Source organism: Bos taurus, chromosome 17 (assembly GCF_002263795.3).
Source record: "Bos taurus isolate L1 Dominette 01449 registration number 42190680 breed Hereford chromosome 17, ARS-UCD2.0, whole genome shotgun sequence".
Taxonomy (NCBI): Eukaryota; Metazoa; Chordata; class Mammalia; order Artiodactyla; family Bovidae; genus Bos; species Bos taurus.
Genome location: NC_037344.1, coordinates 72,326,732 through 72,348,562, shown reverse-complemented (window position 1 = coordinate 72,348,562; position 21,831 = coordinate 72,326,732). Strand labels below are relative to the sequence as shown.

Below are 21,831 nucleotides of genomic sequence, written 5' to 3'. Positions count from 1 at the left end.
CGTCGGCAGTTGAGCGGCGGCGTCTGCAAGAGCGGTTGGGGTTTGTGTACCGGCGGCGGCGGCGGCGGTTGAGCTCATCATGGTACGGATGGACGGAGCGGGGGAGCGGGGGAGCGGGAGGGCGGGCGGGCCAGTAGGCCTGGGGGCCGTGTTCCTGGTAGGGGGGCGCAGACCGAGAACGCTGGACAAGCCCCGTTTGGGCTTCTGGTGTGAATCACGCGGCGACCCGAACAGAGGCTGAGAAAGAGAAACTGCGAAAGCAGAGCCGTAGTTCCCGAGAGTATCGACGTCCGAGGGCCTCGGCGGCCAGCGCGCCTTGGCTTGTGGCCCCAGGGCTTAGAGGAGGCAGGCAGTCCCAGGTCCAGCTCGCGGGGCGCGGACAGTGGGCAGCGCCGGGCTCCAGAGGTTGAGGGGGGCCTGCTCGGGAAGGAGGTCATCTACCGAGAACCGGGGGCGCAGGATTTGGTCTGCGGGAGCTTTGAGAGAGGAAATAGAGCCAGGGACAGGAATATCATTAACCAAACTTCAGTGATCCAGGCGAGGACGGCGGTGCGCTTGCCTTTCTGAGGACAGTGAGGAATGATTTCCCCGAGCGATTCCTTTCATTGTCAGTCAGTCAGGTGGACATGGCCTCTACTGACCACGGAGCTCCCCAGCCGCACTTTGTAAATGAAGACATTGGGTCACACAGCTGACCCTGAACACACTGGGGCTGAGCAGACGAGAGTGACATAGGCGTACTGTGAAATACAGCCATTCTGGATTCAAAGCGAACGCTGTGCGTTTGAAGACCGTGTGGCTGGGTGGATTTCAAAGGCCTTCCCAGGGCGCTGTTAAGAGTCTCTTCTGGAGGAGTGAGTGCTGTGTCACTGGAGGAGGTCTTTCCTGAGCCCAGTGCTTCGCTCTGGACTGAGGTGCAGGGACTGCTGACTCACGTTAATCTCTGACATATGGTGCTTGTGTGATAGAAACAGGACCAAGCTCCTAGGACTGTAAGTTAGAATTTAGGGTGAGTGGCACTCCTCAGATCTCACTTGATCTCCTCTATGTATTTGTTCAGATGATGTGTCTAAAATCAGCCAGACGGTTAGGGAATGTAGAGTTACATTCCCAGCAGGAAATAGAGGGTACATTCAAAATACTTAATAGGTACTGTGAGTGCAATCTGTTAGAAGATAGTACTTATAAAGAAGGGGGCAGGGTTTAAGGAAACCACCAGAGGACAGCGCAGTGTCCCAGCGTGTGCCATTCTGGGAGCCATTAATCCTAGGCTTCAAGGAGTGAGCAGAGGCAGCGCTTACAAAGAGCCGAGCGGGTGGGTTTCTGACGACCGCTGATTGCCCACAGTCTGTGCCCTTGAAAAGGAACCCAAGACAGCCTGGCCACACCTTCCTCTAACCTCCATCTCTTGCTGACTGACACGGGCTAACGCAACCAGAAGCTAGGGGGTACAAGTCAGCCTGGAACACAGCTGGACAGAGAGCAGAGGGTAGACCTAGAGGGGCAGGTGACTTAGGTCCTATCCACTTGGCCTTTCCCGGCTCCATTACAGCTTATCCTTTGGTCAGGACACGATCAAAATTGCTATACTCTTCAGAGAAGTACTGTGACTAGCTGTAACATGGAGTTTGTCATTGACATTATATGGCTTGCAAGTTTTAATGTAACTGATTTACCTACGGTAGCAAACACGCAGGCTTTTGGCTAATTCTGGCGCTGTCAGCTCAGGTGCTTTGGAGCAAGCCAGGTTTCACAGGGTTTAAAGGGTCACATAAGGCTCCTTGAAAACAAGGCTTGAGAAGCCTGAGACGCTCTGAGGCACATACAGACATTGAGTTAGATCTGCGTGCCGCGCAGAGACCACGGCCGTGTCGCCAGGCCTCACTCGTTGCTCTGCTTCCAGCGCGAGTGCATCTCCATCCACGTGGGGCAGGCGGGCGTCCAGATCGGCAACGCCTGCTGGGAGCTGTACTGCCTGGAGCATGGCATTCAGCCCGACGGCCAGATGCCCAGCGACAAGACCATCGGCGGCGGGGATGACTCCTTCAACACGTTCTTCAGCGAGACCGGGGCCGGCAAGCACGTGCCCAGGGCCGTGTTCGTGGACCTGGAGCCCACCGTGGTCGGTAGGTCCCCTCCCACTTGGCAAGGGAAGCCCAGAACCTTCGCCGGGTGCCTCCCGGTCAGAAGCCCGAGGTAGTTTCCGAGGAGAGGGGCCACCCAGGAGATAACAGACAGGCACCCCGGAGCCCGGGAGACCCAGGCCACAGGGGGTGCCCGGGGCAGTCAGGCTGGCATCCGTCCAGAGTGGCAGGACCGTCCCAGTGATGCCTGGGGTGGAGCGGCGGGTGTGGGCGAGAGGTGCCCACAGAGCCGCCAGGGCACTCCCGTCCTTTGGGAACCCACCACGCTGAGACTTCTTCTGGGTCGATGGGCCCCCGGAGCCGAAAATGGCAGGTGGGGCGTATCTGTCTTGGAGACTCTCCCGGGAGACCTGACCGCAGGCCGGGGAGGAACGGTGCGGGCCTGCAGACGGGCGGGTCCCGGAGCCGGCCACGGGGGCGGGACCGGCGTCCTCCAAGCCCGGCCGCTGTCCCCCCGCAGACGAGGTGCGCACGGGGACCTACAGGCAGCTCTTCCACCCGGAGCAGCTGATCACCGGGAAGGAAGACGCGGCCAACAACTATGCCCGTGGCCACTACACCATCGGCAAGGAGATCGTCGACCTGGTCCTGGACCGCATCCGCAAACTGGTGCGGGGGCCCGGGGGCTCCCGGCAGGGAGGGCAGGCCCGGCTCTCGGCGGCGCGTGCGGCCCGGCTCACGCCTCTCCCTCCCGCAGGCGGACCTGTGCACGGGGCTGCAGGGCTTCCTCATCTTCCACAGCTTCGGGGGCGGCACCGGCTCGGGCTTCGCGTCGCTGCTCATGGAGCGGCTCTCGGTGGACTACGGCAAGAAGTCCAAGCTGGAGTTCGCCATCTACCCGGCGCCCCAGGTCTCCACGGCCGTGGTGGAGCCCTACAACTCCATCCTGACCACGCACACGACCCTGGAGCACTCGGACTGCGCCTTCATGGTGGACAACGAGGCCATCTACGACATCTGCCGGCGCAACCTGGACATCGAGCGGCCCACGTACACCAACCTCAACCGGCTCATCGGGCAGATCGTGTCCTCCATCACGGCCTCCCTGCGCTTCGACGGCGCCCTCAACGTGGACCTGACCGAGTTCCAGACCAACCTGGTACCCTACCCCCGCATCCACTTCCCCCTGGCCACGTACGCCCCGGTCATCTCGGCCGAGAAGGCCTACCACGAGCAGCTGTCCGTGGCCGAGATCACCAACGCCTGCTTCGAGCCGGCCAACCAGATGGTCAAGTGTGACCCTCGCCACGGCAAGTACATGGCCTGCTGCATGCTGTACCGGGGGGACGTGGTCCCCAAAGACGTCAACGCGGCCATCGCCACCATCAAGACCAAGCGCACCATCCAGTTTGTGGACTGGTGCCCGACCGGGTTCAAGGTAGGCTGGGCGGGGGCGTGTGCGCAGCTTTCTGCCCGTGGCCGGCCCCGGGGCAGGGTGCTGACCCGCGCGGAGGGTCCCCTGTTCCAGGGCAGCTGGGCTGTAGGGACAGCAAGGTTAGTAATCAGTGTGCTGGACGCCTCGATCCCGACCCATACTTGATGTACCTTTACTTCTCACAACCAATCCATAATGCTCATGGGCTAACATTACTAACATCTTACACTTCAGAGACAGAGGCTGAGACAGCTTTTAGAACCTAACGGCCTCAGGGGCAGCGACAGGAGGAGGGAGCTTTCAGAGACCCTGACCGCAGGCCTGCCTGTCCTCACTTTTCCCCGCTGCTTGCCCAAGAACCTGGTCAGAGTCTGGGGGATCATCTGTGATAGAAACAATGGGTTTCGATTCCGCATTACTTCAGTGACGAGCTGTCACTGAATCTTAGGCAGCGTTTGTTTCTGTACAGAGGATCTTCCATTCATTGTGCAGTATTTTCTGTGGGGCCAAGGGTGGCTCACTGCTGTTTCTCCAAGCCCGACTTGGAGTGCCGCCTCCCATACAAAACCACACTAATTCAGTGGCTCTTCCAACTGTGCTTAGTGTCACAGTGAAACGTCTGCCCAGAGAAGAGCATCCTGAATTTGAAGCCAAGTCCCAGAATGTCCCACTTTAGACCCCTGATCACCAGGCTAAGCGCCTGGCCACGCCTGGGCTTGTTAACCCTGCGCCCTCTTCCTCGTTGAGTCCTTTTTCCCAAGCGATCTGGGTTAGATAAAGTGCTGGATCCCGCGTCTGAGCCCTGAGGGGTCCCTTCAGTGTCTGGGAGTTGCCATCTCCAGGGCCTTTGTAGATTGAAAACGAGGACAAGTAGCAGCGATGTGTGGGTCTTCGTTTTCCCATTTTAAATGTCAGAGCTTGCCTCTGACCACACCCACGTTGTTGCACCCACCTGGCCTCTGTGAGCCCCACTTCAAGACACCTTGACGCGGACCATCTGAGGGTGTACAACTCACACATGTAAAGTGACTCTCAGGGATAAAGTGTATGTGACGGGTTTCACCAATCTGGAAATATCCACGAAGTTACACCTTCCATAGATGTTTGCAGGTCTCTGAGGTTAGGTTATAGGTTGGGGTTGAAAGCTTTTTTTTTTTTCCCCCGCCATGTCACCCGGCAGGGGGGATCTTAGTCCCTGGGCCAGATATCAGCCCTTGGCCCCCTGCAGTAAACCGCAGCATCTGGACCACCAGGGAGGTCTTTTCTTCTTCCATTCTTCTTGGTTTGAGGAAGTTTCCTTTCAGTGCCCTTACTTTGACCTTTAGAAGGCAAGGCTGCCACCCAAGGCATTCTCAGCTGGGCAGCACTCTGTGGGGTGCCTGGCACTGTGCCCAGGCTTCCCGTCCTGGCTGAGTCTGAGCCAGAGGAGAGGCCAGTCTGGGGAGGTACAGGAGGTCACACTGCTGTCCCCACGAAAGAAAGTTCACCCCTGACGGTGTTGAATCCTCACTTGTCAGTCTGAGTGTGACTTCATATGTTAACAACCGTTTGCTCAGGGGTGCACCATTTTTGTGGACTCTTTTTCCATGTTTGTATTAGGTTTTCTCATTATAAAAGTGTGTATGTGGCAAGATAATTTAGTCATGCAGAAGACTGAAAAGCAAGTGAAAGTGTAGGGTATTAAACTGTGGCAGATACTGCGGAAAAATACGGTACCCGTTCGTACAGGGCATCATGTAAAGTGGGTCCACGGCCCCCATTTTTAAAAACAAGCTTCCGTTTCCGAGGCCACACTCCCCACTTGACCATGTTGTCCTTCTCCGGCAGGTGGGCATCAACTACCAGCCCCCCACGGTGGTCCCGGGGGGAGACCTGGCCAAGGTGCAGCGGGCCGTGTGCATGCTGAGCAACACCACGGCCATCGCCGAGGCCTGGGCCCGCCTGGACCACAAGTTCGACCTCATGTACGCCAAGCGCGCCTTCGTGCACTGGTACGTGGGGGAGGGCATGGAGGAGGGCGAGTTCTCGGAGGCCCGGGAAGACCTGGCGGCGCTGGAGAAGGATTACGAGGAGGTGGGCGTGGACTCGGTGGAGGCGGAGGCCGAGGAAGGGGAGGAGTACTGAAGGGGCGCGGCCGCAGCCCCGCACCCGGCCCCCCGACGCCCGTCACAGACGTGCTTCCCTATTAAAGTTTTTGTGTTGAGCATCATCTGTGTGTATTGCTTTGGGCCCAATCCCCGGCCAGATACCTGCCTTTCCAAGTGAGCTTAGGGGAGAGCCGTCTTCCTCCCCGACGGCAGTGTTGCGGCAAGGCCGCACGTCTGTCTGCCTGCCTCATCTGGCGCGTTAACCCGGGAAGGGGCGGGGGCGGTACGGGGACGCGCGGTCCTCCTACACACGCCGGGTCAGCGAGCTCCTCGGGGCAGCAAGCGGACCCGAGCGGGTCTTCGGATCGGGGCCCGCATCGTGCGCCCCGGAGGAGCGGCGCTAGTCTCCCCTGGCCCAGGGCAAACCCCTCTCTCGGGGGACGCGTGCGTGCCGGCTCTGACGACACCACCCCGATCCCGGCGGCCTGGTCGAGGCCCGCGGCTCCTTCCCGCCGCTTCCGGGACCCGCCCCTCAGCGAGCAACGAGCGCTTCCGCGTCTCTATGGTACCGACTTCCGCGGCTAGCAAACCTCGCGAGACCTCGGCGGCGCCGCAATGGCGAGACCGTGAGTGCCGCAGACAGGAGTCGGAAGAGCGGGCTGGGGCTGGACTCGGCGAGGTCGCGCGGGCGAGACTCGCCAGGCCGGGGCCGCCGGAGCGGGGTGGCGGCCTGGACCCCGGCCGCCGCCGAGACCGAGCTCCCGCCTCTGCCCCAGATGCCGCGTCACTGCTCCGCCGCCGGCTGCTGCACACGGGACACGCGCGAGACGCGCAACCGCGGCATCTCCTTCCACAGGTCAGCGCGCCGGCTCGCGGACAGCCCCTTGCGCATGCGCCCGTCCCGCCGCCGCGCACGCGCTTTCGCACCGGGGGCGGGGCTCGGGGGGGCCCGGAGCGGGCGGGGGCGGCCCGCAGCCTCAGCCGCAGGCGGCGTTTGCGCTGCGCGATGGTGCCCGGCGGACCTCTACCTCTCCGGGGGCCTCAGCTCCCTGGTCTGCGCGCGGGAAGGGTTCGCCGGAGGTCCGCGGGCGGTATGAGCCGGGCCGCGCCTTCCCATCGCGCTCACGGGCCTTCGGCTCCTCAGGCTTCCCAAGAAGGACAACCCGAGGCGGGGTTTGTGGCTGGCCAACTGCCAGCGCCTGGACCCCAGCGGGCAGGGCCTGTGGGACCCGGCGTCCGAGTACATCTACTTCTGCTCCAAGCACTTCGAGGAGAACTGCTTTGAGCTGGTGGGAATAAGGTGAGCCTCATGACAGCCGGCGGTCGGGAGGGCGTGGACACGGGGTGGGTGGCCGGTGGGGAGGGCCCCGGAGTAGCAGCCCTGGTGCTTCCTACCTCGTAACCTCACCTTCCGCTCCAGACGGACCTGAGCAGCGAGACTGTAGCCCCACTCCTGCCGCACTGGCCACGGCCGGAGCGCGCTCCCTGCAACCCCAGCCCTCCCAGCAAAGGCGCGGAAGAAATCCGTCCTTCTGTCTGCTTCTCCGGTGCTGGTGGGGCCCTTAACTTGGGAAATTCCCAGAACTCATTGTCGGCACGATGCCTCCCACTTCCCACGGAGCCAGGGTGGCAGCCTGCTCTGCGACTTGCAGTGTGGCAGGGCTGTGCTCCGTCTCACCCAGACCACTTTCCCTGCAGTGGCTATCACAGGCTGAAGGAGGGAGCGGTTCCCACCATATTTGAGTCTTTCTCGAAGTTGCGCCGGACCAGGACCAAGGGGCACGGTTACCCGCCCGGCCCCCCAGACGTCAGCCGGCTGCGGCGATGCAGGAAGCGGTACGTGCTGTCCCACTGCGTATAGCCCCGAGGGCCCAGCCTTCAGGGTGCTGGCCAGCAGCCTTCCTGGGCGGGGCTGGGAGCCTGTGGAGTGGCTTCAGGGATGGGGGTTAGGGGAGCTGTGAAGTGGGTCAGGGCACCCTGCGCCTGGCCCGGCGTGTCAGTCTGTCTGTCTCTTCCCAGCTGCTCTGAGGGCCGAGGGCCCACCACTCCGTTTTCCCCGCCTCCACCTGCCGACCTCACCTGCTTTCCTGTGGAAGAGGCCTCGGCACCTGCTGCTTTGTCTGCCTCCCCAGCCGGGAGGCTGGAGCCTGGCCTCAGCAGCCCCTTCTCCGACCTCCTGGGGCCCCTGGGCGCCCAGGCAGATGAAGCGGGCTGCAGCGCCCAGCCCTCCCCGGAGCGCCAGCCGTCCCCCTTGGAGCCGAGGCCTGTCTCGCCCTCGGCCTACATGCTGCGCCTCCCGCCGCCCGCCGGCGCCTACATCCAGAACGAGCACAGCTACCAGGTGGGCAGCGCCCTGCTCTGGAAGCGGCGGGCCGAGGCCGCCCTCGACGCCCTGGACAAGGCCCAGCGCCAGCTACAGGCCTGCAAGCGGCGGGAGCAGCGGCTGCGGCTGCGGCTGACCAAGCTGCAGCAGGAGCGGGCGCGGGAGAAGCGGGCCCAGGCCGACGCCCGGCAGACCCTGAAGGAGCATGTGCAGGACTTTGCCATGCAGCTGAGCAGCAGCATGGCCTGAGGGGCCCGTCCAGCAGCACTTGGCCTGCGGATCCACCTGGAGAGGGAGCTGCCCCTAGCTGTGTCCGCCACAATAAAGGGGATCCCAGAAAGCCCTGCTCTCTGGCTCAGCTGAGGGCTGGGGCCCCGCCCCCTGGGTACCATGTCCATCTCCCCTGACTGGCTGTAGCCCCCAGAGGGCTCGGCCCTGCAGTCACGGTGATTCCCAAGCCCCCAGGCCGGCGAGGTCCACCTCTCTCAGGCCATTGCTGAACTTGCTGTCTCCAGGTGACACCCCTAGACTAAGGCTGTCCACCCACCCACCACACCCAGGGCTTGTCAGTCAGGCCGGAGGTGTGGCAGGCCCTGTGTTTATCCTGGGGGCACAACCCGAGGCAGGAAACAAGCTTTAAGGCTCAGAAGACAGTTTCCCCCACAAGTGGCTTCCTGGCAGCCTGAGCACAAGAGCTGTTGTTCCCACAAGGGAGGCAGAGTGGTGCCTCACCCACTGGGATGGCCGCAGGACAGAGGATGGGGCGGCCCGGCCCTTCCCAGGCAGGAGCCTCCAGGCAGCCCAAGAGTCAGGCAGCCAGCAAGGGACCGGGAGAGGCCCGAGGCCGGCCTTCATTCCTCCCCGCAGCCCTCCGTGGGGTGGTGAGTGAACAGAGAGCCACGCAAGGCTGGTGTGTCCTGAGCCCTCGGGCCGCCTGGCCTGGCCTGGCCTTGGGAGGACTGTGCGACGAGCTGTGGGTGCAGGTAGCGTTGCTGTGGCTTTAATGGAGGCAAGCCTATTGACAATAAATAGGGGGACAAGCGGGGACCTGGCACGTCTCTGACTTCCGGGACACCCAGGGCCCCGACGTGCACCTGCGCCGGGGGGCCTGGCTGTCCGGAGATGCTGACCCCTCCGGCTGGGAGCTGAGCTCAGAGCCCTTCCCGCCTCACAATTCATCCGGAGTTGGACTCCACCTGCCCAAGCTCTGGGTGGCAGGACAGGACCCTTACACCGACCTTGATGAGGGTTGGGGGTTGCTGTACGGCCCACATCAAGGCGTCTTGGCAACGTGACCCATGGCTTGGCAGGAGGCACAAGCCATGCTGGGTCCCTGCAAGACGGTAGGGGACCCAAAGCCAGTTCCCTGACAGGCTCCTTGCCCCTCTGGGCCCTGGCCAGGCCCTTCCTCCTGTGGAGTCCTCACCATTGAGGCCTGGCATCCCACCCTGGGAGAGGCTGCAAGCCAGAGACCTGCTTCACTGTCCGTTTCCTGGGGGACGTGTATCCTCAGCAATGAGATGGGGGGTTTGGGACACCCCCGTGTCCACTCAGCTCCCTTCGGGAGGCTCTGGACACTGGACCCCTAAGCTGCAGGCCCAAGTGTGACCGGCACGGTCTGCAGCGGGCAGGGCAGCATCATTTGGGCCCTCATATGTCGGCCCCCAGCTCTGCACACTGCTTGTCTGAGATGTGGGAGGCCAGCGAATCGATGATGTCCAGCAGCAGCTGCTGGCTCAGCGAGCGCAGCGTGGGCAGCTTGGAAACCTGCGGAGGCAACCAGAGGCCAGAGGATAGAACCAGGTTCTCCCTTCTGCCCCGGGCCAGGCAACCGCGGTCTTCTGGGGGGCGGGGAGCGGCCAGCGGGTGGACCTCTCCGTCTGGTTACCCCAAGTGCCCACTGCTTCAGGGGGCCAGCCTCCAGCCCCCTGCACCCCACCCAGGCCTGGCTACCGACGGGAGTGCGCCCTGCAGGCAGGGCGGAGCCCTGACCTTGGTGAACTGGTGCACGATGATGTGCAGGCAGTGCCGCTTCATGTCCAGGGCCTGCGTCTTGTCCGCCGCCTCCAGGATCTGCAACAGCGGGCTCCCTGAGGCGCTGCCCCGGCCGCCCGCCCCGCCCCCGCCCGGACGCGGAGGGCCAGGGCCACACCTGTAGCACGTTCTGCACCGTCACGTTCATCTCCAGGTTCTGCTTGCAGTAGGCCTGCAGCCGGTTGTTGTAGAAGCCGTAGTAGTAGGGCGCCGAGAACAGGTAGCTGGGGGCTGGTTAAGGAGCCGCCGGCCAAGCGAGCCTGCCTCCCCTCCACCCTGAGCCTGGGCTGCCCCGCCTCAGCGCAGGAGGGGCCTGCCCACCACCAGGACGCGGGGCTCCCATCCAGGCAGGGCAGACCTGCCCTCTGCCTGGGCTCTGAACCACTTGGGGGTCCGGGGCCCAATTCAGGATCCAAAGAACACCCGAGGCTCCTCTCCCAAGGAAAGTCCCCCACGCACCTGCAGACCCATCCTCGCCCTCCCCTGCACCGACCAGCACGGAGCAGACATGGCTGGGAGCCACGTGTCCTCGAAGCCCCCCATCCCTCCTGGCTGCAGACCCCTCTGAGCTGGACCGACTGCTCCAGAGAGCTCAGGGGAGACGGGGCCACCAAGAATCCTTGGGAAACCGCCCAGCCCCTGGCTGGCGGGGTCCAAGGCTGCCGGGCGTGGCCGGAAGCCCTGAGGCTAGGATGCAGGGAGTCCTCGGGCGGCATGTTGACCTCGCCATAGTAGATGTAGCGCAGCATGGACTCGAAGGCCTGCCTGCTGGGCACCATCTCCCCAATGGAGATGTTCACCTGGCCGTCCTCGGGCATGAAGGACCGGAACATGGCCTCGAAGTAGCTGCGGGCGGCAGGCAGCCTCAGCAAGGCAGCCAGCGCCCGACCCGAGCCCACGCGCCACACCCCACCCACCTGGAGCGGGCGGCCAGGATGGCCTTGTGGGCTGGCCGCGGGTGCCCGTCCAGCAGGAGGGTGATGTCGCAGAACTCCGCGCCCGCGCCCTCCAAGTATGCCTTCATGTCCTGGATCAGAGACGTGCCTGGGGGCGTAGAGGGAGCCTGTTAGAGGGCTGCTCCTGACTTAGGGCTTGATACCCGCCCCCTGGGCATCTGGCACGTGGCCTTGCTCCCCCCAACAAGCCCCTCCCCCTGCTTTGGCCCTTGGGGCTCCACCCCCACCCGCAGCCCGGCCTCCTCTCTGACTTGGCCCCCGGAGCCCGCCCTGCCCCTGTGCTGTGTCACCTGGAGCCTAAGGTCCCTTCCCGGCTCGGTGGGGACAGGAGAAGGAGGCACCGAGCATCTGAGGGCCGCGCCCACCCCTCATCAGGCCCCAGACCTGGGCGCACCTGGAAGAAAAGCTGACCCACTAAAGATAGACCCCAGGCCTGGCGCCCCGGTCAGGGCAGCAGCTGCCAGCAAGGGCCCATGTGTCCCCGGGAACGCCCCCGGAGGTGCAGCCCTGGCGCCCAGCCCACCTGGCGGGGCTCCGCCTTGCCTGAGCATGAGTCGCCCGCGGTTGGACCCTGTGCCCAAGGTGCCCTCTGCCCTCAGAAGAGGCGGGCTCCCTACCGATGTCCACAGGCTGGTCGGAGGGGGCGCGGGGCGGCGGCTGCTGCTTCCGCCGCACAATCTCCACGATCAGAGGGGAGGAGAGGCGCTCGAATTCCTTCATCATGATCACCTGGTTGAAGTGCGACTCCTTCACCACGAAGTTCAGGCAGTGCTCCTGCACACAGGCGGTGGGCCCCGGTCAGGACCCCCGGCCGGGCCGCAGCGGGAGGGGCGGGGGCGGGGGCCGTCGGGGGACCCTGGCGGTACCTTGAGCTGGCCCAGCTGCAGCCGGGCGGCGCTCTCGCACACGACCAGCACGTTCTGCAGGTCCACCGAGGCCTCGATGTACTGGCGACACAGCTGCTCTAGGCGGCAGAGCTGGAAGCCCAGCGCGAGCTTGTACACGTCCATGATGAGCAGCACGTCCTCCACGTGACCTGCGCCCCCAGAGCCCCCGTGAGCCTTGGGCCGCGCGGGGGAACTGGGCCTGGGAGCCAGCGGCCGCCCCGCCTGCCCACCGGGGCCCGCCCACCGGGCCCCCCCGCCGCGGCGCGCCGACCTTTCCGCGGGTACTGGATCTTGTCGGTGTAGAGGAACTGCATGAGAACCTCGAACGGCCGCGCCTCCGCTTCGCGGATGGCCACGCGCAGCAGGGCCGGCCGGGCCGCTCCTGCAGCAGCCGCGGGGCCCTCCCTGGGCGCCGGGGCCGCCTCCTCCTCCAGTTTCTGTAGGCAGAGGAAGAGGGCTCAGGGCGCCACGGAAGCGGCAGGCGGGCCGGGGCAGGGGTGCCGCGGGGCGCGCGCGGCCTCACCCGCGCCTGCGCGATCTTCCTGCGGAGCCAGCGGCTGCGCGCCGTGACGATGGCCACGTGGCCCTGCACGCGCTCCTCCTTCTGCGGGGAGAGGCAGGGCTCGGTGGGGGGCGAGGGCCCGGGGCAGGGGCCGCTGGCGGGCACGGGCAGGGTGGGGGCACCCACCTCGCCCAGCACGAACTCCACGTCGCAGAACTGGCGGCTCTCCCACAGCCGCCCGTAGTCTTCGTGCAGCGTGCACTTGGGGTAGCAGGAGAACTGCGAGCAGAGACCCCGCTGCTGGCCGGCGCGGCGCAGCCCGCCGTCCCGGCCCACGAGCGCCCGCCCCCACCCCGGCCTCGGCGTCGGGGCTCTCCGCGGCAGGCCACCCACCTGGAACCTGTACATCTCCCCGCTTCGGATGTTGTTGTCCACTGTGCCCCCGAAGATGTACATGGCGTCTGAGATGACGGCGGCCGCGTGGAAGAGTCTTCCGCTGGGCAGCTGCGTGGAGAGGGGTCAGTCAGCGTAAGGGAGGGGAAGGCCGGGAGGTGTCCGGTGGCGGGGCTGCCTGAGGCCCCGCGCCGGCCAGGCTGTAAACGAGGACGGCACCTGTGGCCTGGAAGAGCAGGGGATCACAGGACAGGAGACCAGACGCCCCCCTCCCCAGAAAAACCACGTGTGGGGGGAGGTGGGGCCTGTGTGCGCAGAAGGGAAGGGTAGGCCTTGTGCCCCGCGAGGCGGCGCCAGGCGCCACGTGCTGCACTCCTGCGGCCCGGCCAGGGGGCGTGGGCTCCGGGCCTCCCCTCACTTGCTGGGTGACCCCCGAGCCTCTGCCTCCTGACCACACCACCGGCTCCAGGGCGTGAGTGGGGGGTGGGGGAACCACGAGGGTGCCGGGCCTCACCTCTGAGGCAGGCAGGGAGGGCTGCCTGGAGGTGGTGCTGCCGAAGTCCAGGCCGAACACGTCCCGGGACTTCTTGCAGCCGGCCCGCTCCTCGGAGCCAGGAGCGGGCACCTCCTCGGAAGCAGACGCTCGCTCTGGCATCTCGGCCCCGCCTACCTGGGGGTGATAGGTGCGAGCAGAGGCCCTCAGCAAGGGCTGGGCCGGCGGCGGAAGGCCGCTGCTGGCCTCACCCAGCATGCAGATGCTGGGTGCTGGGTGCTGGGGCCACAGCGTGGGTGTAGGAGGGGCCGGAAAACTGGGGGCTCCCCCGGCATGGCGGAGACGGGATCCAGGCCTCGTTCATGCGCACATCCCGGGAACGTGCTCGGCACGGCGCATGCACAGCGCTGCCACGTGTTACCCGCAGGTGCTCAGTGGAGGGCAGAGGGCTGGGCCGGCGGTGTCTGGGGCCGAGGGCCCTGGGCATCCCAGCCTCGCTCCTGCTGGCCGCCTGGAGCTCCCGGCTCTGGCCTCAGCCTCCGGTGGGCCAGCCGCGCTCACCTCGCTATCCGAGCTGGGCTGGATGACCTCCCAGGTCTGGAAGTCCACGTCGTAGCAGTGCAGCTCGTTGGGGAGGGTGTTGTCAGCAGCGCCCCCGAACACATAGAGGTGGCGGTCAAAGGCCACCATGGTGTGTCCGTAGCGCCGCTGCGGGGGCGGCGGGGAGCCCCGGAGCAGGTGCTCGGTGGGGATGCGTGTCCACCTGCGGGGCGGGTTCACCCTGCGTGTGACCACCCATGGAGCGGCGGCTCCGCCTGGGCTCTGAGCCCCCGCCCCAGTCCACCCTGGCGCCAGCCCCGTCTGGCCCCTCGGGACCACCGCGGGGTCCGCCTCAGCCTCAATCCCCCATAGAGCAGGCAGCAGGGGAGGGCTAGGGGCAGCTGTCCTCACGCTGGGACCCAGAGGAGCCCATCCAGGCTGCGCAGGGGCCTGCGCCAAGGTGGCCGGCTGCGTGTGCGGCCCACAGGGCAGCCCCTGGCGCAGGTGTGGAGCGCTGACGGGGGCTCCACCCACAGGGCACTCACGTCTGGTCCTTGAACTCGAACTGGAAGAGGTTGTTGGTTATCTTGGCCCCACTCTGGCCCGAGAAGACGAACATCCTGTCCCTGCACACGGCTGCGGGGAAGTTGCAGCAGGAGGGCGGGATCTCGCCGCTCTGGGCCACCTGCATGGTGCGGAGGCCGCTCAGCCCTGCACCCGGCCCGGGCCACTGAGCTGCGGCTACGCTCACCCCGAGGAGTCACAGTCCACATCTGAGCAACAGCTTAAAGCCCCCACGTGAACGGGCCCAGGGTCAACAGTTGGGGTGAAGCCCTCACGACAGGGGCAGCAGGGCAGCGGGCGGACAGACCACCCCGGACCCCAGCAGCGGTCGCCCCCATTGTGCCCAAGGAAGGATGCACTGTCCCCAGCTTCGGAAGCCGCAGGCTCGGCGTGGCCGCCTCCCGCCCCACGCCCCTCACCTCCTCCCAGCACGTGAGCTCCCGGTCCTGGAGGCCGATGGTCCACATGTCGTTCAACCTGCATCAGGACAGAGGGGGCGGGACCCCGCAGCTGGGCTGGTGGTCAGGGTGGGCCTGGGCCTGGCTGGGACAGAAGGCCCAGGAGGGAATCTGACCGGGGACTACAGAGTGGTCTCGGGGTGGGGGCTTTGGCTGGGGGCTGCCCCAACACTCCTGGGGCCACCATGAAGCCTGTGGCACTCGGGGCTTCTGGAACTGGCTGGGGTCCTTGGTGTTTTTGCAGTCAGAACACAGCAATGTCAACGCTCCACAACAGGAAGGCGCCTGCTTCCCCCGCTCTGAGCTCCGAGGACACCAGCTACGGTCCTGAACATGCTTGACCAGCAGCCCAGACGTGGGGGGCCCACCACGCCTTCAGTCATCCCAGGAGTTTCAGGGGAGCTGGCACCTGTCCCTGGTGGGGGTCTGGTGGGGGGCCTCCACTCAGCAGCTTTCCCCAAGCCCCATCCACACACCCACCCTCCTGAGAAACCCAGCTCCCACCCGCTCCCCGGGGCAGGAGGGCCGCTCTGTCCCCCGGTGCGTCTCCGGGCCGCGGCCTACCTGGCGTTGCCGTCATAGCCCGCGAAGATCCACAGCTTGTCGCTATACACCGTGGCACCGTGGGCCGAGCGGGCGACTGGCAGCCTGGGGCGAGTGGAGGGCAGGGCTGGGGGCACCCTGGGCAGAGCTGAGCTGCACAGCCCCACACAGCCCGGGTCCCAGCCCTGTGAGCCCCACCGCCCTGGGGCGGCCATGCCCACACCCGCTGACCCGGGCTGCTGGGAATAAGGGACTGGCAGAGTCTGAGCCCGCGAGGCCAGGGCACTGGACGAGGAGTCACACGTCCAAGGGCACAGAGCCCCCTCCAAGCCCCCGCCTGGTATCGAGGGGGTGCCTGTGAAGCAGGGTCAGAGAAGCGCCATCCGCAGAACACTGGGTCCTCTACCCTCTGGAGGGATCTACGGGAGCTAAGAGCCAGGGACGCATAAACGGGGCCGGCTGGCAGCTGACACGGACTCCCAGCTCGGGCCGCTGTGTGCCCTCTCTCAGGCTGCGGGCTCCTCATCTAGCTTTTAAAGTCTTCGCTGGATTTATCATAACACTGCTTCTGTTTTGTGCTTCCGTCCTTTGGCCGAGGCAAGTGGGATTGTAGCTCCCTGACCAGGGTTCGAACCCACACCCCCTGCCTTGGAAGGCGGAGTCTTAACCCCTGGGCCGTCATGGAAGGCCCCTTCATCTGTAACCCCACAGAGGCCAGTCCAGGCCGGCCACCCCCCAAGACCCAGCATGGCAGCCCGTACAACCCCAAGGTCTCAGCAGTCTCACCGTCCTTCAATTTTCCACTCTGTCCACTGGCCAGTTGCAAACTTGTATTCAAAGAGGTCGTTTTTGTTCTTCAGGTTTGAGTTGGAGTAAATGTCGCCAGTGTAGCCCCCTGTAAAGAGAGCAAGGAGCCCTCAAAGGCCAAGGTGTCAGTTTAATCTGCAAACCCAGGGGGCGGGGGCGGGATCTGCCCTCGGTCAGCGTGTCCCCCAGGATCCCTGCAGCCCATCAGCTCCTGCTCAAGGCTCTGGGGACAGCAGCCGGGCCACAGAGGCAGACGGTGCCCCCCTGGAGATCAGGACGGTCGGGGGAGGGGCCCCCGAGAGGCCCCCGACCCAGCACATGCGCTGGAGGACGGGGCACAGAGAGGCTGGCCCAGCACAGCCCGGGGCCGAGGCTCGATGGGAGGCGCCTCTCACCGAAGACGAACATGCTGCTCCCGTAGACCACGGCAGAGTGGTGGTAGCGGGGGGCCGGAGGGGTCCCAGTGGTGAAGGCCCTGGGTGGGGGAAGGGGCATCAGGTGTCAGCGCGGGCAGCCCCATCACCCCCAAACTGCCCTCTACCTTCTTCCGATAGAAGCCTTAAAAAATGCCAACTAAGGAAAAAACAAGCAAGCACTAGACCTAACATGTAGCCCCTCTGCCAGAGACCGCCGTCCACAGCCGGGGTGTGCACCTCCCCGCCTTCCCCACAATTACGCCTCTGGGAATTTTCTGTAACTTCTCTATGCCCAACTCAGTGAACACGAATCTGAGCAAACTCCAAGAGACAGTGGGCTTCCTTGGTGGCTCAGCGGTAAAGTATCCGCCTGCAATGCGGCCCAGGAGCCAGCTGCAGGAAACCCAGGTTCGATCCTGGGGTCGGGAAGATGCCCTGTAGGAGGAGATGGCAACCCACTCCAGTCTTCTTGCCTGGAGAATCCCATGGACAGAGGAGCCTGGCTGCTACAGTTCACGGGGTCACAGAGAGTCGGACACGACTGAAGTGATGTAGCACAAAACCGCATCAGGAGACAGTTGAGGACAGGGAAGCCTGGCATGCAGCCTATGGCACTGCCAAGAGTCAGACTGGACTGAGCAGAGTGGGATCACGAGTTGGCATCCTGGCCACTCTGGAACCATCCCCTGCTGTGGCCCCAGGCTGCAGGTGTCCATGGGACTTATTCACGGAATTATATACCCATTTATATTGCTTTCCTGGGGCTGCTCCTTTTCAGACTTTTAACCGAAGCAATTTTTAACCATGAATTCAAAGTCTTGAGAGTGATTTTCCAGTTCATCCATAACTCTTGGACACAGGTTACAATCAAGCGTGAGAGAAACATCACACAAACTGAAGTGACCCCAGCGCCACCCGGGGGTCTGGGCAGGGTGCCGCTGCAACTCCCGGGCCCAGACATCCTCCTCTGTCAAAGGTGGGGGTGGTGAGACACCCCTGCCCCCGCGGAAGGCAGGGCCCAGAGCTGCTGCAGAGGCTGGCAGCGGGCACAGCTCGGGAGGAAGCCCAACACTTCCTAGCCCCGGGACCTTTTCCTCCCCTCAGATGGGAGCTGCCCCCACCGGGGCTGGACTGGAGCAGAAGGGGACAAACATCCAGAGCTCAGAGAGGGCAGGTGTCTTGCCCAAGACCACACAGCAGGCGAAGGACCCAGGACCTGCAGGCTGCCCACTGCCCGTGCAGGGCCTCCTGGAATGGGATGGGCCCGGGGGAAGGGAGGGTGGGGGGCAGCTGCTGGTCGGCCCCTGTAGTGGCGGAGACCATCCTGGAAAGACCCGTCAGCTCACGGCCCCCCAGTCGGCTCCCACAGCAGCCCCTGGCCTGGGAGATGGACCTGGTGGTGGAACAGCTCTCCTGAAGCAGAGTCTAAGGACCCACAACTGGGTCAAACAGATCCCTTAAAATCACAGGATTCGGAAAAACCAATCTCAGCCATAGCCCAGAAAAGAAAGTCAGGAAGTAGAAAGAAGAGAGAAGGCCGCCAGGGGTCACTAAGAGAGGGCCGGGTGCGGTCATCAACTGCTCGAAGCATCTCTAGCTCTGCCTGCACGGGACCCGGACAGGGGTGCTCCGTGTCTGGCCGGGGCGCCCACCTGCACCAGGAGCAGTCCTTCACGTCGAAACGCAGGAGGTCGTTGAGCATCGTCTTCCTGAAAGACAGCGGGGACCGGGGGATGGACACTGAGCCAGGGGTGGGGCAGCTGATTGAGAGGCTCGGCCAGGGCGACCAGCTGATGCTCAAGGGCCCAGAGACGGGACCCCAAAGGGAGCTCCCCGTGGATGCGGGACCCAGGGCCGCCATGGAGGCGGGGCCAGCCTGCCTGGTTCCAGGCACCTTGTGCCTCCCCAGCCACCCCACTCCCGCTCCCAGGCCGCAGAGGGTCAGGGAGGCCTCTTGCCTTCTCTCTCTTCCTGTCGCCTCTTTATCGCAGAGCCAAGGTAATAACCACATTCAAGATACAATAAAGCACAAAGCAGATCCACAGGCCACCTAACAACGCCCCACGTTACCCCCCAGCCCTCATAGTGAGAGCAAGAAGGGGTTCCACCCAAGAAGGGCCCAGCGCCCCTGCCCGTGGGCCGGGCCTGTGCCCCCGCTCCCTCTCCAAGAAGCAGCCTGGGCGACCACAGGGCCTGAGGCCACGCCCCACGGGCGGAGAAGCAGAGCAGACCGGGGCCCCGCCCTCACCCTGCACACCCCTCTGAGCTGGAGGAGCCACCTTTGCCTGTTTACAAAGTTACAACTCGAACGAGACAAATCCTTCTCTTAGTGTCTCGTTGCAGAGAAAATGTTTCTGCTTCCGGCTACACAGCTGTCACCCAAAGGCTGTGTCCCGGGCACAGGGCGGGGGACTCATCACCCCCAGCCCTGCGCTGGCCACTAGGCCTTTTCTGGCTCAGGAGGTCTCCTTCAGGCTGCAGTAAACCCCTGGGGATGGATGCCTCTTCCTCAGTTCATTCCCGGAAATGACACACATGTATTGAATCGTCAGCCCTGGGCCAGAGCTCCAGCCTTGGCCGAGGAGACAGATGGCAAACATCTGGGTGCTCTGAGGACCAGTGGAGCCCGTAAGAGGCGCAGAAGTGGAGGGGAGGCCACCAGCTAGTCCAGTTGGTCTGAGGGGTGGTGGGGGAGGCCTCAATCCCAGGAGATTTAGAGGAAGGGGAGGGAGGGTGGGAAGCAGGGAGGCAGTGGGAGGGTCCTCACGTGCCATCAAGACACAGCGAGGCAGAGTGTCCAGTGCCGCACAGGCAAGAGCAGGGGAGCTGTGGGCACAGGTGTGCCGGGTCTCACACACTGCCAGGAAGGCGTGCGCCTTGCCCCAAAGAGAGGGGGCCATGCGGGGTTATGAGCCGAGAAGGAACGTGCTCCAGATGGCTGCACATGGGCAGAGAGGCTGGAAGCCAGGGGTCATGCCTAGGAGACCCTTCTCCCCAGTGTGCAGGCCCCACGGAGGGATCCTGTGGGACCGCGGCCGCAGCCCGTCAGAGGCCAGGCCTGCCTGAGCTACAGGCCGGTCTGTGGCGGAGAGGGGCGGACAGCTCAAGGGCAGGATCGGTCTGTGCCCACAGCTCCCCTGCCCCACAGGGACACCTGTGTCCTGGGCCCTGACAGCCCGGGGCTCACTGACCCTCAGGAGCACCTTTCAAAAGCAAGGCGGAGGCTCACCGCCTTCGACAGAGGAGATCCGGGGGCAGTGGAGGGTTGAAGCCACCTTCTCAAAGCCACCAAGCTGACCTCAACCGAGCCCCGTGTGTCCAGGAACCCAACTTCAGCCTCACACTCAGCTGGCTCCCAGCCCTCCAGAGCCCCGAGGGGCCATCCCTGGCCTCTCCTGTGTACATCTGGGGTGGACGCGGCAGGGAAGCCCAGCAGACTCCAGGCAGCACAGTTCTGCCACACTGATCCCTCTGCTCCAGACTCTTCCTCGTTGGCCTGGCTCACTTCTCTCCAGGGAGGCTGAGCAAACTTCACAGCCCTCTCCTGGTGCACAATAAGCCTTCCGGCCTGCTGTGCTGCGCTTGGTGGGGCCCCGCCCTTGCTAAGACAGCTCGGTGCCTCCGGGGAGATGCAGCTCCTGGAGGAACCAGGCCAGCAGCAGGACGCGGCCGCAAAGACCAAGGGCCACCTTGGCAGCTGCAGCTGCTTCACCGAAGGAACCAGCCACCACTGAACCAGGAACTGTCGTGGGGTGGAGATGGGCCACCGGGAAAGGCTGTTTGCCAGGCACGTGCAGCGAAACGTAGGGAAACCCTTGAGCAAGTGAGAGATGCGGGAAGGCAGGAAATCTGCGTCCTCCCAACCCTGTCAGCCGCCCACGTGAGGCACGGGGAAGGAGGAGCGCCTGGCCGAGGCACCGGCCAGGGCAGACGTGTCTCCTTCAAGGCTGAGTCCACTCATGCGGAAAGACAGAGCCGGTTCCCTGACCTGAGTGTGTGCTCCCCACAGCTGAGGGAGCCTCACGGATTCGGCAGCCCGGGCCCAGGGCTTAGCTAACACCTGGAAGAGTGTCAGTGGAGCTGCAGAGACCAAGTCCCCACCACCCCACTCCTCCCTTGAAACCCAGACTCACCCGTTGTCTCCACCAAACACATAGATGGCATCTTTATAGGCTACCACCGTGTGCTTGCTGCGCCTGGAGAGAGGGGGCAGGCGGCCGTCAGGCCAGGACCCTCCTGGGGGGCACCCGCCAGCCAGACTCGGCACGGGGGGCTGCCACCTAAGTCGGATAACAACCCTCCTCCCCAAGATCGGTGGAGACTCCCAAGCTCCAGCAGCACCCCCAAAGGGCTCCGAGCGTGGAGACCCCTGACTCTCCCACCCCACTGCGGAGCCCCGGGGCTCCAGCTCCACGCCCACAAACACAACGTGACCGTAGTCCGCAGCCCCGGGCACTGTGCTCGGGGATCCCCCCAGAAGCCCCTTCCCCTAAGCCTGATCACCAACCCCCCAGCCCCCCAAATACTACCGCGTCGGGCCCCGGGACAGCGCAACCCGGCCTCGCCCCTGTGCCGCGCCAGAGACCCGCTCGGACACCCCCGTCCCCGGGACCCCCCGCCCCGCCGTACCGGGCCCCCACGAACTCGTCGCAGGGCGGGAGGCGTCGCCAACGATGCACGGTCTCAAAGGGCCCGAAATTGAGCGTCAGGTACTCGACGCTGTCCGAGCAGCTGTGGTCAAAGTCCACGCTCGGGGCCACCTTGGACCGCGCGCCGCCGGCCAGCGCCCCGGCCCCGATCGGGCCGCCCGAGCCGCCCGGCCCCGCCATGCCGAGTCCTCGGCCGATGGGACCCGGGGGCTGCGGGACGCGCGGCCGCCGCCCCGAGCCGCCCCCGCGGAACTACATTTCCCGGCGAGCACTGCGCCGGCCTCCGGCGAGCACTTCCGAGTTCCGGCGAGCACTTCCGAGTTCCGCCGCGCACCTCCGGGTTCAGCCGCGCACCTCCGGGTTCAGTCGCGCACTTCCGGCCGGCGCCGTCCTCACTCTTGGGCGAGTCTCGGATGGACTCTACCTGCTGGCCTGCGGGGCGAGCTCATGGTGGTCTCCCCAGAAATGTTTTCCGCGGCGCGCCGTACCCACTCAGCCCCCGCTCCAGAGTGCGTGGACCCGGCAGCTGCCCCGCCCGGCCCGCATGTCCCCGGCGCGGCTCCCGGCATGCCCTGTGCGCGTGGCTCCTTCGCGATTGTCCGCCGCGCCCGGAATCCCGAACGGAAGGGTTCCGGGCTCGCAGCGGCCCCCGTGGTCCCC

At 64.8% G+C, this 21,831-nt stretch overlaps 3 protein-coding genes across 7 annotated transcripts; 2 read left to right on the top strand and 1 right to left on the bottom strand.

Annotated features, from left to right (window-relative positions):
• The first annotated feature begins 4 nt into the window (after window positions 1-4).
• Window positions 5-5,728, top strand: TUBA3E (tubulin, alpha 3e). The gene is given in 5 exon segments (NM_001038163.2): window positions 5-82; window positions 1,904-2,126; window positions 2,605-2,753; window positions 2,842-3,522; window positions 5,347-5,728. Coding segments are annotated over 5 exon segments (1,353 nt in total). The 5' UTR covers window positions 5-79; the 3' UTR covers window positions 5,644-5,728.
• Window positions 5,729-6,189: 461 nt separating this feature from the next.
• THAP7 (THAP domain containing 7) lies at window positions 6,190-8,269 on the top strand. The gene is made up of 4 exons (NM_001098465.1): window positions 6,190-6,462; window positions 6,751-6,906; window positions 7,305-7,442; window positions 7,626-8,269. The coding sequence occupies exons 1-4, from the start codon at window positions 6,383-6,385 to the stop codon at window positions 8,176-8,178; spliced, it is 927 nt and encodes a 308-aa protein (NP_001091935.1). The 5' UTR covers window positions 6,190-6,382; the 3' UTR covers window positions 8,179-8,269.
• Window positions 8,270-8,913: 644 nt separating this feature from the next.
• Window positions 8,914-21,750, bottom strand: LZTR1 (leucine zipper like transcription regulator 1). Of its 5 annotated transcripts, none has more exons than XM_059875913.1 (21): window positions 21,506-21,750; window positions 20,656-20,718; window positions 18,175-18,231; window positions 16,502-16,581; window positions 16,086-16,194; window positions 15,321-15,452; window positions 14,718-14,775; window positions 14,280-14,419; window positions 13,756-13,957; window positions 13,216-13,371; window positions 12,702-12,812; window positions 12,495-12,587; window positions 12,330-12,410; window positions 12,078-12,243; window positions 11,786-11,955; window positions 11,537-11,693; window positions 10,881-11,007; window positions 10,660-10,809; window positions 10,082-10,187; window positions 9,922-10,002; window positions 8,914-9,696 (listed from the first exon to the last, which is right to left on the bottom strand). In XM_059875913.1, exons 3-21 carry the CDS (start codon window positions 18,222-18,224, stop codon window positions 9,580-9,582), a joined length of 2,286 nt encoding a protein of 761 aa, XP_059731896.1. In that variant the 5' UTR covers window positions 18,225-18,231; window positions 20,656-20,718; window positions 21,506-21,750; the 3' UTR covers window positions 8,914-9,579. The 5 variants fall into 5 exon arrangements, with proteins under 5 accessions (XP_059731896.1, XP_059731897.1, XP_059731895.1 ...); XM_059875914.1 differs by having other exon boundaries at window positions 21,526-21,750; XM_059875912.1 differs by lacking the exon at window positions 21,506-21,750 and adding an exon at window positions 21,152-21,425.
• Between the last annotated feature and the right edge of the window lie 81 nt (window positions 21,751-21,831).

Excerpts from the sequence above, each read along its gene's own strand:
- LZTR1 (XM_059875912.1), bottom strand. The coding sequence starts at position 21,351 with ATGGCGGGGCCGGGCGGCTCGGGCGGCCCGATCGGGGCCGGGGCGCTG. Across the intron at positions 14,776-15,320 it reads GGCTATGACGGCAACGCCAG|GTTGAACGACATGTGGACCA; the intron begins GTAGGCCGCGGC and ends GTCCTGATGCAG. Across the intron at positions 10,003-10,081 it reads CGGTGCAGAACGTGCTACAG|ATCCTGGAGGCGGCGGACAA; the intron begins GTGTGGCCCTGG and ends CCGCTGTTGCAG.
- THAP7 (NM_001098465.1), top strand. The coding sequence starts at position 6,383 with ATGCCGCGTCACTGCTCCGCCGCCGGCTGCTGCACACGGGACACGCGC. Across the intron at positions 6,463-6,750 it reads CGCGGCATCTCCTTCCACAG|GCTTCCCAAGAAGGACAACC; the intron begins GTCAGCGCGCCG and ends TCGGCTCCTCAG. Across the intron at positions 7,443-7,625 it reads CTGCGGCGATGCAGGAAGCG|CTGCTCTGAGGGCCGAGGGC; the intron begins GTACGTGCTGTC and ends GTCTCTTCCCAG.